Consider the following 13,215-nt stretch of genomic DNA (forward strand, 5'->3'; position numbering starts at 1 on the left):
ATTGAGGTTAATGACCCTGTGTTTTTCTTAATTACGGTCATGGTCCTAAATGGGTTGCTGGCACTGTTTTAGCCAAGGAGGGGAATAGAGTGTTTGTTGTCAAAATTTAGAATGGACAAACATGCAGAAAGCACTTGGATCAGACCAAACTGCGGTTCGCTGACAACCAAGAACAGTTTGAAGAGGACATTACCATCAATGATGCCCCTACACACACCCAACCAGTAATCGACCTCATGGTCAATCACAAGGATGAACCCACCATGCCCAACAGTCTGATCGGACCAGCCACACTGCAGTGCAGCAATGATCCGACCGACTCACCCATGCCAGGATTTCAACTCAGGCGATCAACCCGGGAACGTAGAGCCCCGGATCGCCTCAACTTGTAAATAACTTGTATCTAAGACTTTGGAAGTGATGTTATGTATGTAAACTTTACCAATGTGTAAGACTTGCCACCAGGGGGCACACCTGTGGGAGACCCAAGGGTCACCTGCACACCCTGGGCAAGCAGGTGTAAAAAGCAGTCTACCACGCTGCCTCCTCACTCTGGAGTTACATTAAAGAGACCAAGGTCACAACAGTTTGAGCTTACAGCACACAGTCTGGTGGAGTTATTCTGAACATAACAGATCCCTGATCTTTTAACTCAATCCAACAGTATCTATCTTACTGTTAGTTACTTCCTCTTTTTCTACTGCCATTATGTTATCTTTATCTAGTACAGCTACTCCACTTCCCCTCCTTTCTTCCCTTTCTTTCCTAAATGTGTTGTAACCTGCAATATTTACTTTTCAATCTGATTCTCCATGTAGCCATGTTTCAGCCATCCCTACTATATCCGGATTCTCTCTAAAAATCATTACCTCCAGTTCATCCATTTTGTTTTGAATACTACCTACATTGCTGTACCAACAGTTTAAATTGTTTTAATTTATTATTCCTCTCTCTTTGATTTCAGTAGCTATTTTACCTTTATGTTCTGTGTATTTATCCGATTTCTGGCCATTTGTGTTATCTTTATTCCTTCCTTTAGTTCCTCCTTAACTCTCTTTTCCTCATTCTTTTGTTGTCAGGTTTCTGTAATTTCTTGCAGTTCCCTCCCCCTGTGTTATTAATTTAAAGTCTTAGTTACAGCCTAGTTATCTTTTCTGCTAGGACCTTGGTCCCAGCCCAGTCAGGTACAGTTCATCCCAATGGTACAGCTCCCCTCTGTCCCAGTACTGGTGCCAGAGTCCCATGAAATGGAACCCCTCCTTCCCACATCACTCCTTGAGCCGCGTGTTGACATCTCAAAACAGTTGGAGAAGAATTTGGAAAGGGAGGGGAATGATCCCGTTGTTGTACTTCATGTCTGAACCAATGACATAGGAAAGATAATGGAAGAGGTCCTCCTGAGAGTGTATGCGTTAGGAGCTAAATTAAAAAGCAGGACCTCACCACGGGTAATAATCTCGGGATAATTCCCTCTGCCAATTTGCACATGGCTTGGGTAGTTATTCCGAGATTATTACCCGTGGTGAGGTCCTGCTTTTTAATTTAGCTCCTAACTCATACACCCTCAGCAGGACCTCTTCCATAAATCTTTCCTATGTCATTGGTTCAGACATGAACTACAACAACGGGATCATTCCCCTCCCTTTCCAAATTCTTCTCCAACTGTTTTGAGATGTCCATTACCCCTGGCAGCCAACACACCCTTCAGGTCTCTTGACCCTGACTGCAAAGACTACTATCTATCCTCCTTAATATAGAATCCCCTATAACTATAACATTTCTACTCTGCACCTCCTCCCCTTGGACAGCCTCCTCCTCCATGATGCCTTGGTTGGCATTCTGGATGTCCTTCCCAGTCTTTCTCGTATTCCTCACAGGTATCGAGTACTTTGTACCTGATTGACAGGAGCAGTGTCTGCTGGACCTCCTACACTACCTCTCCTATGTTCCCCTTACCCAGCTGACTGACATTCACACTCTCCCCTTCCTGCACCTGTGCTTTCCTCTAGTGTGTGACTGTATTCTGGAGTAACTTATCCAGTAATTCCTCCTCCTCGCTTATGTGTCGGAATGTCACTAGCTCGGACTCCAGCTCAATGACTTTGAGTTGGCTGAATCCTCTGCCATTGCTGGTGAGGCAAAAGGAGGGGGAATGCACAATAGTCCAGAGTCAGTAGAACAGATGGTGCATGCTGGAGAAGATGGAGATCGGAGAAGATAGCAAGAGTGAAGACATTTGAAAACAAGGACAAGGATTTTAAAGCCAATGGGCTGAAGACAGGAAGCGGATGGAGGTTGGAGAGCACAGGGTAACAGAAGTGTGCTACTTAATGCGGGACAGATACAAGTGACAGAATGTAAATAAATTGAAGTGTATATGAGTTAGAACTTGGGAGGCCAAGAGGGAAAACATTGCAGGGTAAGGTAGGGATTTAAGCAGGTGATGTTCTGAAGGTGGTCTTGATGGTGAACTGCATGCAAGATCTGAAGCTCAGCTCAGGATCATTCAGGACAGTGAGGTTGCATACTGTCAGGCAGAACATTATCTAATTTATCTTTCTCTATGTTCATCCTATTTACCACCACTGAGTCATCTCATTTCATAGGAATCTCAGCGAGCTTCGACAGATGACATCTAAGTCATGCAAAGAGGAAGAAATCTTTCAGCGTTTAACAAATGTTAACCTGGAAATGTTTCCACATACTGCACCAATGAAGGTACAGTGACATTTTAAGTGCCAAGTAAACACAAAAGTCAAAGACTGAATGGAGAACCTAGTACTTGGTATATAATCAAATAATAGCTTATGAATTCCTCTGGTCACCAAGTGTAGTGACACTGTAAAATGTGTTTGCATAGGCGTCATCTGTTGCAGCAAAACCATAAACATATAGAGAATATCTCTTATGATGACCAGAAGAATTCTTACTCCAATATCAGACTTGGTCAACATTTTGATGAAAAATATTGACTCAAGTAAATGACAAGAAAAGATGTTAATCATGAATTCTCAAACTCAAGATTGATGTTTATATAAACACATTTCTAACATCTTGGAAATATCCTCAAGCCACAGCAATACAGATCTGGAAGTTATCCAGCCTTATTATTAATTAAGTACAAATGAAACAGAAAGTGTTCATTATGTTAGATAGCGTCAAACAGAATCAGTATGAGAATAAGTCTCAGCCAGCTGGTGTGAAAGTCAGCCAAATATTGTGCCAGCTATAAGGAACTAGTGCAGATCTGGTATAAATGTGCTTCTTGGAAGACTGGCCAGCTTTGTTGTACTGAGTCCAAAGATAACACAAGAAAAATTAGCATTCTCCATTTTCAGAGCATACTGTAAACAAAGATCTGCTCATGTGTTTTGTAAACTTCATTCTGTTTACTCTAATATCAACATCCCACATTTGACAGCTAATACCATTGATTTTAAAAAGTTGGAAAGAAGAGGGTTTGAAGTACAAGAAAAAGATTGCATTTATATAGCACCTCTCAAATTTTCAGGTCGTCTGAAAACACTTTGCAGCCAGTAAATTACTTCTGAATTGTAGTCACTTACATTTTGTAGGCAAATGCAGCAGCCAATTTACACACAGTAAGGTCTCACAGACAGCAATGAGATGAATGCACAGTTAATCTGGCCAAGATTTTGTAGAAGTAGGTGGGCTGGGGGCAGGGGACCTCCGAGGCGGGCAGGAAACCCGGGAGGCTGGGTTCCCCGCAGGTCCTGCCAACTTTAACAACAGGGCCTAATTTGCATGTGAGGCCTCGGTTTCCTGCCCGCAGTCAGCCAGACTGAGAGGCTGGCTAGCTACGGACAGGTAGGCCTGCAGCTGCAGAGAGGATTCGGTGCGGAGGAAGGATGATAGTCGGTCGAGGATTTTGATGGGGGGGGGGCAGCAGGGGAGGGGCTCGGTTGGGGATAGGAGCGTCAGCCAAGGATTGGGAGTCGGCCAAGGATTGTCAAAATGGTCAGCCGGGGATCGTGGATCGTCAGGGGATTGGGGATCGGTGAGCGGGTGGGGAGTGTGGGGGGGGGAAGAGGGGGACGGTCGGGTATCGCCGGAGATTGGGGGGGGAAGCGAGGATGGGGTTGGTCACCGGAGGATTGTGGCTGGTCCCAGTATCATCAGTGGGTTGGGGGGGGAGACCTGATGGTGGGGATCGGAGGCCTCAAAGGGGAGGCCTGGGAAGGCGATCGGAGGCTTCATGGGAGGATGGAAGGGATGTCTCTGATCATGCGGGCAGGGCTAAGCTTGGACCCTGGATCCGGGAGATAGGTATAAAGCCACTTACCTCCTGGATGTAGCAGTTCCCGCTTTGCTTTAACTGCCGGTTTCACGAGTTGTGTGAAACCTGTTCACATGCAGTTAAACAAAAAATGGAGGTTAAAAAAAGGGGTTTCCAGTCTCGTTTATAACATTTAAATTGACGTTCCTCGCCCTGGGAGTGAGTTGGTGGCCCGCTCCCCCATCCTACCTCTGTTAAAGTGGGTGGGTTGCAGGTGGGATCAAGTCGGGAATCCTAGATTTAAACAATTTAACTGTCCCCATGCTCCAAAGCCACCTGTTTTTTAGGTTGACACTCCGACCTCTGTTTTTGCGATGATGGTTGAGGAATGAATGTTGGCCGATACACCATTTGAATGGAATGAAAATTGGGCAGGTTTTACAGTTGGTGGATGATCTGCTCCACTGGAGTACTGCCCAGGTGATGAAGGCCAAAATTTACCCCTACGTTTCAAACAAGGGAAACCCATTACTCTGCAATTTTCTTCCTTTCCAATGCAAAGGAGCATCTACTCTCAGTTATAGGGAAGTTCAGATTAGTTCTTATGTGTGACAGATTTTGCTTTAACTTTCAGAAAGGTATTGTATTGTGGAGGTTTCTCCACTTGACAGTATGTGGTTTAAAAGTAATTTAGCCCTATGTATAAGGTCTCAAGATTATTTAGTTACAGCGAAAAGGAAAATTGCGGATTGAACAATTCATGAAATTTTTTTTTCTTGTCAAATTGATTTCGGACTTCCTTAGAATTGATTGTTTCTTACATTGCAAATGTTCTAGTTACTGGTGTTCCTTCCTTACGATCGTCTTACCATGAATATTGGGAATTGAAGCTATATGTGGCATGCTGTTTTCATATCCCTCTCTGCTTTCCGGAGATGACTTTGCCAGAGCTAGAGCCATACGGGAAGAGCTCCACCAATTCTCTCTTCCAGATTGTGAGCCCCCAAGAAAGTATCTGCCAGCCTCACATCTTCCTCCCTCACACGGCGACGGGTGGAAGTGGGACTGCCTGTCCTCCGCTGATCTGGAGTGCTCGAGGGCAAAACCATAGCACAGAGAGTTTCTGTCGGAAAACTGTCCGTAGGCACAGGATATAATGTCATGCTGGGAATGTGACTGCGACCCTTCTGTATGATCCAGCAGTTGTGGAGAAGCATTGTCTGTCAGTGGACTCCCTCCCCACTGGCTCTCATGGTCTGATTCCGATCTTTCAGTGTGAAATCCAGAATACTGCAAGAGGATAAGAGAAGGGAGAAAGTTATGGAAAAGATCACAAATCTGCATTTTGGTTTTGTTTAAATTAATCTTAAATAAAAAATAGTTTTCATTCGTTCTTGTTCTTGTTGAGCTCCAAATACTCCATCCTTCACAATCTTCTTTCTTCCTGCATTATCAATGTATCAAAATCAGCCTTTATTACATTTTTTCTATTCTTTCCCAGTATATTAAAACTGTAGCACTCCTTACCTCTCATACAACCTACAGGCTTCTAAACCATGGTACTACATAACCATTACTTCATGATACAAGTCATCTTCTCTCCTGTTCTCTTCAATCTTGTGATATTCTGCACCTTGGGACTTGCTCAAGGCTCCCCAATAGAAAAACACATGCATACGGTGTGTGCCAGATTGCAATTGTAAGCACCATCATTGGCTCATAAGTTAATGTCTTTTAGAAGAGGGTTAGATTTGAGGAGATTAATTTTGGAGCAGGAACAAAACAATGAGGACAAATCAGAATAAAAGAATAATAAATAAGTAACTGAACTAATGTCCATGTTTCCTACACGCAATAGATAAATATGTGAAAGGCCATCCTTATTAGTTCAAAAAACAGGTTCTTCAGGGAAATGTATAAAGACCCTGTTGTTTGCACTAATAAGAATGGTCTTTATAATTAACTCATAATGTTCTCACTCCAGTATGGGTCAATGCTTTGTGCTCAATAGAACATAATAGCATGAAAATTAAGAGCAGGATTAGGCCATTTGACCCCTCGAGCCTGCTCTGCCATTCAGTAAGTCAACCCCCTCATCTCCGGAATCAACCTAGTGACCCTGCTCTGAACAGCCTCCAATGCAAGTACATTTTCCCACATTATACTCCATCTGCCAAATTTTTGCCCGTGCACTTAGCCTGTCTATATTCCTTTGCAGATTATTTGTGTCCTCCTCACAATTTGCTCCCCACCCATCTTTATATCATCAGCAAATTTGACTACATTACACACGGTCCCTTCATCTAAGTCATTAATATAGATTGTAAATAGTTGAGGACCCAGCACCGATCCCTGCGGCACCCCACTAGTCAATATTTGCCAACCGGAACTGCTGCTTGGACCGATACGAGAGAGGACAGTCCCGAGGTGGGAGCATGCTCCGTGCCATCAGCAAGATGTTGCTGCTGGCTCTCGTGTGGTTGGCTATGGGGGTGTGTCACCTTGGAGTGCAGTGCGGCGCTCTGGAACCACTGGGAGCCCTCTGCCACCAGTGTTCCTGGCTACAGCTCCAGGGCCTCCTTCATCCCTTCCATTTTATGTTATTTGTTGGACAAAAACTTGGTGACAACTATGTTCTTGGTGCTTAGTGGGCTTTTTGCTGCTGGTGAATCTCCGTCGTGCCTCCCACAACAGCCAAACAAGCACACATCACAGCCACACACACTTTCAGTCCCTCTGAGCTCCCTCTCTCTTTGTCTCCTCTTCTGCTCATGTCATGATAACCCTTGACCTACTGAATCGCGGGAATCGAGCGTTGCCATGCCGCTGCTAAGAACGGACACATTTTACAGCAGAAGGTCAAAAACATTTTACGCTACCGCCCATTTGATGTCGCTCGCGGTATCAGATTCAGGTGAATGTATAATGGGGAACAAAGAAATGGCAGACCAGTTGAACAAATACTTTGGTTCTGTTTTCATGAAGGAAGATACAAATAACCTTCTGGAAGTACTAGGGGACCGAGGCTCTAGTGAGAAGGAGAAACTGAAGGATATCCTTATTAGGTGGGAAATTATGTTAGGGAAATTAATGGGATTGAAGGCCGATAAATCCCCAGGGCCTGATAGTCTGCATACCAGAGTACTTAAGGAAGTGGCCCGAGAAATAGTAGATGCATTGGTGATCATTTTCCAACAGTCTATCGACTTTGGATCAGTTCCTATGGACTGGAGGGTAGCTAATGTAACACCACTTTTTAAAAAAGGAGGGAGAGCGCAAACGGGGAATTATAGACCGGTTAGCCTGACATCAGTAGTAGGGAAAATGTTGGAATCAATTATTAAAGATGAAATAGCAGCGCATTTGGAAAGCAGTGACAGGATCGGTCCAAGTCAGCATGGATTTATGAAAGGGAAATCATGCTTGACAAATCTTCTGGAATTTTTTGAGGATGTAACTAGTAGAGTGGACAAGGGAGAGCCAGTGGGTGTGGTGTATTTGGACTTTCAAAAGGCTTTTGACAAGGTCCCACACAAGAGATTGGTGTGCAAAATTAAAGCATATGGTATTGGGGGCAATGTACTGACGTGGATAGAGAACTGGTTGGCAGACAGGAAGCAGAGAGTCGGGATAAACAGGTCCTTTTCAGAATGGCAGGGAGTGACTAGTGAGGTGCCGCAGGGCTCAGTGCTGGGGCCCCAGCTATTTACAATATACATTAATGATTTAGATGAAGGAATTGAGTGTAATATTTCCAAGTTTGCAGATGACACTAAACTGGGTGGTGCTGTGAGGAGGGCGCTAATAGGCTGCAGGGTGACTTGGACAGGTTAGGTGAGTGGGCAAATGCAGTTTAATGTGGATAAATGTGAGGTTATCCACTTTGGGGACAAAAACACGAAGGCAGAATATTATCTGAATGGCAGCAGATTAGGAAAAGGGGAGGTGCAACGAGACCTGGGTGACATGGTACATCAGTCATTGAAAGTTGGCATGCAGGTACAGCTGGCGGTGAAGAAGGCAAATGGTATGTTGGTCTTCATAGCTCGGGGTTTTGAGTATACGAGCGGGGAGGTCTTACTGCAGTTGTACAGGGCCTTGGTGAGGCCTCACCTGGAATATTGTGTTCAGTTTTGGTCTCTTAATCTGAGGAAGGACATTCTTGAGGGAGTGCAGCAAAGATTCACCAGACTGATTCCCGGAATGGCTGGACTGACATATGAGGAGAGACTGGATCGACTGGGCCTTTATTCTCTGGAGTTTAGAAGGATGAGAGGGGATCTCATAGAAACATATAAAATTCTGACGGGACTGGACAGGTTAGATGCAGGATGAATGTTCCCGATGTTGAGGAAGTCCAGAACCAGGGGACACAATCTAAGGATAAGGGGTGAGCCATTTAGGACTGAGATGAGGAGAAACTTCTTCACTCAGAGAGTTGTTAACCTGTGGAATTCCCTAGCACAGAGAGTTGTTGATGCCAGTTCGTTGGATATATTCAAGAGGGAGTTAGATATGGCCCTTACGGCTAAAGGGATCAAGGGATATGGAGAGAAAGCAGGAAAGGGTACCGAGGTGAATGATCAGCCGTGATCTTATTGAATGGTGGTGCAGGCTCGAAGGGCCGAATAGCCTACTCCTGCACCTATTTTCTATGTTTCTATGTTTCTATGTTTAAACTTCAGTCTTATATATTTTTTAAATAAGCTTCACACTCATCATTTTTTGCAATAATGTCACAAATGAAACCACCTTCACTTCATTCGCTATATTAGAAATCTACCATGGCTTTCACATCTCAAGGTAAAACAATTCTTAAACCGCTGATCACAGAAAAAAATTGTTCACCTCAAAGGCTCAAGGGGCAGCTCAAATATTTGCAGATGTTGATTAAAATTGATTTGAGTATTTCTCTGCCAATGCATAACTCTTACTGAACTCAACGCACTTACCAACCAACATCAGTGTTTCTGTCGAAAGGGTAAGGGACTTAAAGTTATGCCACGTGATTGTTATACTATGGGGCTGATAATGCAGTGGCCGGGACTGCCATACACCAGATACTAGCTGTGTCGGTGGGACTCCAAACTGACCTCTCCCCATAATGTGAGGTAAGCTAATTTAACCATTTTGTGGGCACTCTCAGCACATAGCTGTTGACATCCTGGAAGAGCCTGGAGGTCATCTGGGCAGGTTTTCATGCAGCAACAACTGTTAACGGGCTGCTGGCTGCACATAAGGATGCGCTGTCTTTATGGGCCACACAATTGCCTGCACAAGAAATACCCAATGTGCTGATCGGGCATGGGAGTCCATGGAACACGAGGTTCCGCGGCGATGGGTGGTCCTTTGTGGAGGAGAGGACTACCAGGAAAGCAGAAGATGAATTTCTTCGAAGGCTTCCTTTGAAGTGCCTGTTTCAAACAGGCACCGACCATCTGGAGTGTTGTTCAGTCACTGTTGGTGTATTATGAGGCTTGTCCCTAATTTACATACAAATTGGGAGTGTTAATGATCTTTACGCACAGTATGAGCACAGACTCTAAGTGCCAGCAGCACATGGGACTCATACTGCAAGGCACTGTGCACTTTGTGTGCTGAGTAAGCTTCTGCGGCCAATTATGCAAGATGCCTGCACCCGATACATTGCAGTGCTTTGGGATTGCAGACCACATTATTGGCTCTTGCATGACAAAATAATGCTTTTACGATTTTGACCCATAATCTATTACAGGAGTTCTTTCAAAGTAGAACACGGCTATTGTGAATACTTGATACATTGATTTAATCACTGGCTGCAACATCCACAATCTGTAGAAAAATGCAGAAGTGATTTTCAAATCAATATTTTTTAAACTAGAGACCCTTTTACAAAGGGGTTGCTTAGGGCACTTTATAGTCTTTCTGAGCAGTGGCGGGTCGGTGTCGGGGGGGCGGCAGGGAGAGAGAGGCTGGTACTCTCTGCTCCAGAATTGGCAAGTTATGCTGCAATTTGATCTCTTCAGTGGGTGAATGCCCCAGATGAATCCCTAGCAATGGGGACATCCGCAAATCTTCTGTGAATGGAGGGACCTCTCCCTGCTCCAAAGAATGTTCTGGGAAACATAGAAAATAGAAACATAGAAAATAGGTGCAGGAGTAGGCAGGAGAAGGCGCATCCTGGCATATCACTAGGGATATGTGATCCTGTTGGGCGGGCCACATCGTTCGCATGCCTGACACAAGACTCCCAAAGCACGTCTACTCGGAACTCCTACACGGCAAGTGAGTCCCACGTGGGCAGAGGAAGCATTTCAAGGACACCCTCAAAGCCTCCTTGATAAAATGCAACATTCCCACCGACACCTGGGAGTCCCTGGCCAAAGACCGCCCTAAGTGGAGGAAGTGCATCCGTGAGGGCGCTGAGCACCTCGAGTCTCATCGCCAAGAGCATCAGAAAACAAGCGCAGGGAGCGGAAGGAGCGTGCGGCAAACCAGTCCCACCCACCCTTTCCTTCAATGACTGTCCGTCCCACCTGTGACAGAGACTGTAATTCCAGTAATGGACTGTTCAGCCTAAGAACTCACTTTTAGAGTGGAAGCAAGTCTTCATCGATTTCGAGGGACTGCCTACGATGATGAGGCATTTGTGCCTCCACCTTCGTGGATTGTCAGCCCCAATATATTTTATTGTTAAACATATGATCTCAAAACAATAAGTAGCTATCACATTATCGAAGGAATTGCTTTGGAGATGTTACTGAGCCCAACAGTGTGGAAGAGTTGAATTAACATGCACAGTTAAAGCTGAACAGTTCTAGCTCTACTGCTATTAAAAATCAACATTAGGAACAAGCACAAGTTCAAACCTGGGTCCCACTAACCTAGCACAAAGTGCTTGACAACAATAATGTGCTATACCACTAACCCCACTCTGTTTTGTTAACATACACAAAAATAATGGCAATTGAGGATAGTTCACCTGAGGGTAAGGTGATGCTCTTGATTTGGATTTTGTTCGGCTAAGACGGGACTTGCTTGTCTTCCTGGAGTCAGTGACGGTTGGGGTTGAGTTTGCGTATGTAAAGGATGGTTTTGTTGCTGTTACTTGATCTAGCGACAGTTGCAATCCCTTGTACTCTGCATCCCTAAAAGCAGTCAAACCAGAAATCTTATTAGATTCTTAGCATAACTATCACACACACACACACACACACACACACACACACATGTACATACATTTAAGCACCTCTAATAACACGAAGTGAAATTATTCTTGCAGTTATATTCATTAGTCCCTTAGGACCCTAACCAGATGACTGTTGCTCTCTGCCGCACGTTTCCAACTTTCATCTCAAAAAAGTACACAATTAAGAAAGTAAGAAAGAGTGGAACAAGGCCATCCCATTCATCAAACCTGCTCCTTCCACAGACCATGTGCAATCTACCCGATCACGAGTTCCATCCTACTCTCCTGAGGGAAAGCTCTGCATGATTGCTCCCTGATGCTCTAAGGCTATTAAGCAAAACTGCAAAATTACATAGAATTTAAAATACAGAAACAGGCCTTTCAGCCCAACTGGTCTATGCCAGTGCTTATGCTCCATATAGCCTCCTCCCATCCTATTTCATCAAACCCTATCTGCATATCCTTATATTCCTTTCTCCATCCTGTACTTATCCAGCTTCCCATTAAATGCAGCTATTCAATTCGCTTCAACTACTCCTTGTGTTAGTGAGTTCCACATTCTAACCACACTCTGGGTAAATATTCATCCATCCTCTATTTTCCTGATGACATACGCAGACATTCCACCAAATGCCTGCCCTCCTCTCCCCTCCCCTTGCCCCCACCCATCCCGCCACCATGGAAGTGCAGGAAACATTGAATTCTGTGAAGTATTTTACCATCCAGAGCTACACTGACACCCTTTAACTTCCAAACTCATTTTTGGAAAGATATCTATCTAGCTCCTTTCCAAAAGACTTCATTGAGGCAGCCTCAATTGCCAGGTCATAGAAATGTCTAACAGGTCCAAACAGAATTCTAATAGTCCAAATTGTCTCACAATTCACTCCTATTGTGTAGGAGACATGATCCACACATAGGACAATATCCTGTGCAAGTATAAAATATTCATAAGAACATAAGAACATAAGAAATAGGAGCAGGAGTAGGCCACCTGGCCCCTCGAGCCTGCTCCACCATTTAATAAGATCATGGCTGAGCTGATCATGGACTCAACTCCACTTCCCTGCCCACTCCCCATAACCCTTTATTCCTTTATCGCTCAAAAATCTGTCTATCTCCGCCTTAAAATATATTCAATGACCCAGCCTCCACAGCTCTCTGGGGCAGAGAATTCCAGAGATTTACAACCCTCTGAGAGAAGAAATTCCTCCTCACCTCAGTTTTAAATGGGCGGCCCCTTATTCTGAGACTATGTCCCCTAATTTTAGTTTCCTCTATAAGTGGAAATATCCTCTCTGCATCCACCTTGTCGAGCCCCTCATTATCTTATATGTTTCAATAAGATCACCTCTCATTCTTCTGAACTCCAATGTGTATAGGCCCAACCTACTCAACCTATCTTCATAAGTCAACCCCCTCATCTCCAGAATCAACCTAGTGAACCTTCTCTGAACAGCCTCCAATGCAAGTATATCCTTCCTTAAATATGGAGACCAAAACTGTACATAGTACTCTAGGTGTGACCTCACCAATACCCTGTACAGTTGTAGCAGGATTTCTCTGCCTTTATACTCCATCCCCCTTGCAATAAAGGCCAACATTCTATTTGCCTTCCTGATTACTTGCTGTATCTGCATACTGTGTTTCATGCACAAGGACTCCCAGGTCCCTCTGTACTGCAGCACTTTGCAATTTTTCTCCATTTAAATTATAATTTGCTTTTCTATTTTTTCTGCCAAAGTGGATAACTTCACATTTTCCCACATTATACTCCATCTGCCAAATTTTTGCCCACTCACTTAGCCTG

The 13,215-nt window shown here is 44.3% G+C and overlaps 1 protein-coding gene across 1 annotated transcript in view; it reads right to left on the reverse strand.

Moving 5' to 3' along the window:
• sim1a (SIM bHLH transcription factor 1a) overlaps positions 1 to 13,215 on the reverse strand; it is a 71,829-nt gene that overhangs the window by 10,528 nt on the left and 48,086 nt on the right. Inside the window, exons 9-10 of the mRNA XM_070884536.1 lie at positions 11,199 to 11,364; positions 5,107 to 5,527 (exon numbers count right to left, since the gene is read on the reverse strand). Of these exons, the coding sequence (XP_070740637.1) occupies positions 5,107 to 5,527; positions 11,199 to 11,364 (587 nt within the window). The remainder of the gene's footprint in view (positions 1 to 5,106; positions 5,528 to 11,198; positions 11,365 to 13,215) is intronic.

The sequence above is a fragment of the Pristiophorus japonicus genome, chromosome 7 (genome assembly GCF_044704955.1).
Source record: "Pristiophorus japonicus isolate sPriJap1 chromosome 7, sPriJap1.hap1, whole genome shotgun sequence".
Lineage (NCBI taxonomy): Eukaryota > Metazoa > Chordata > Chondrichthyes > Pristiophoridae > Pristiophorus > Pristiophorus japonicus.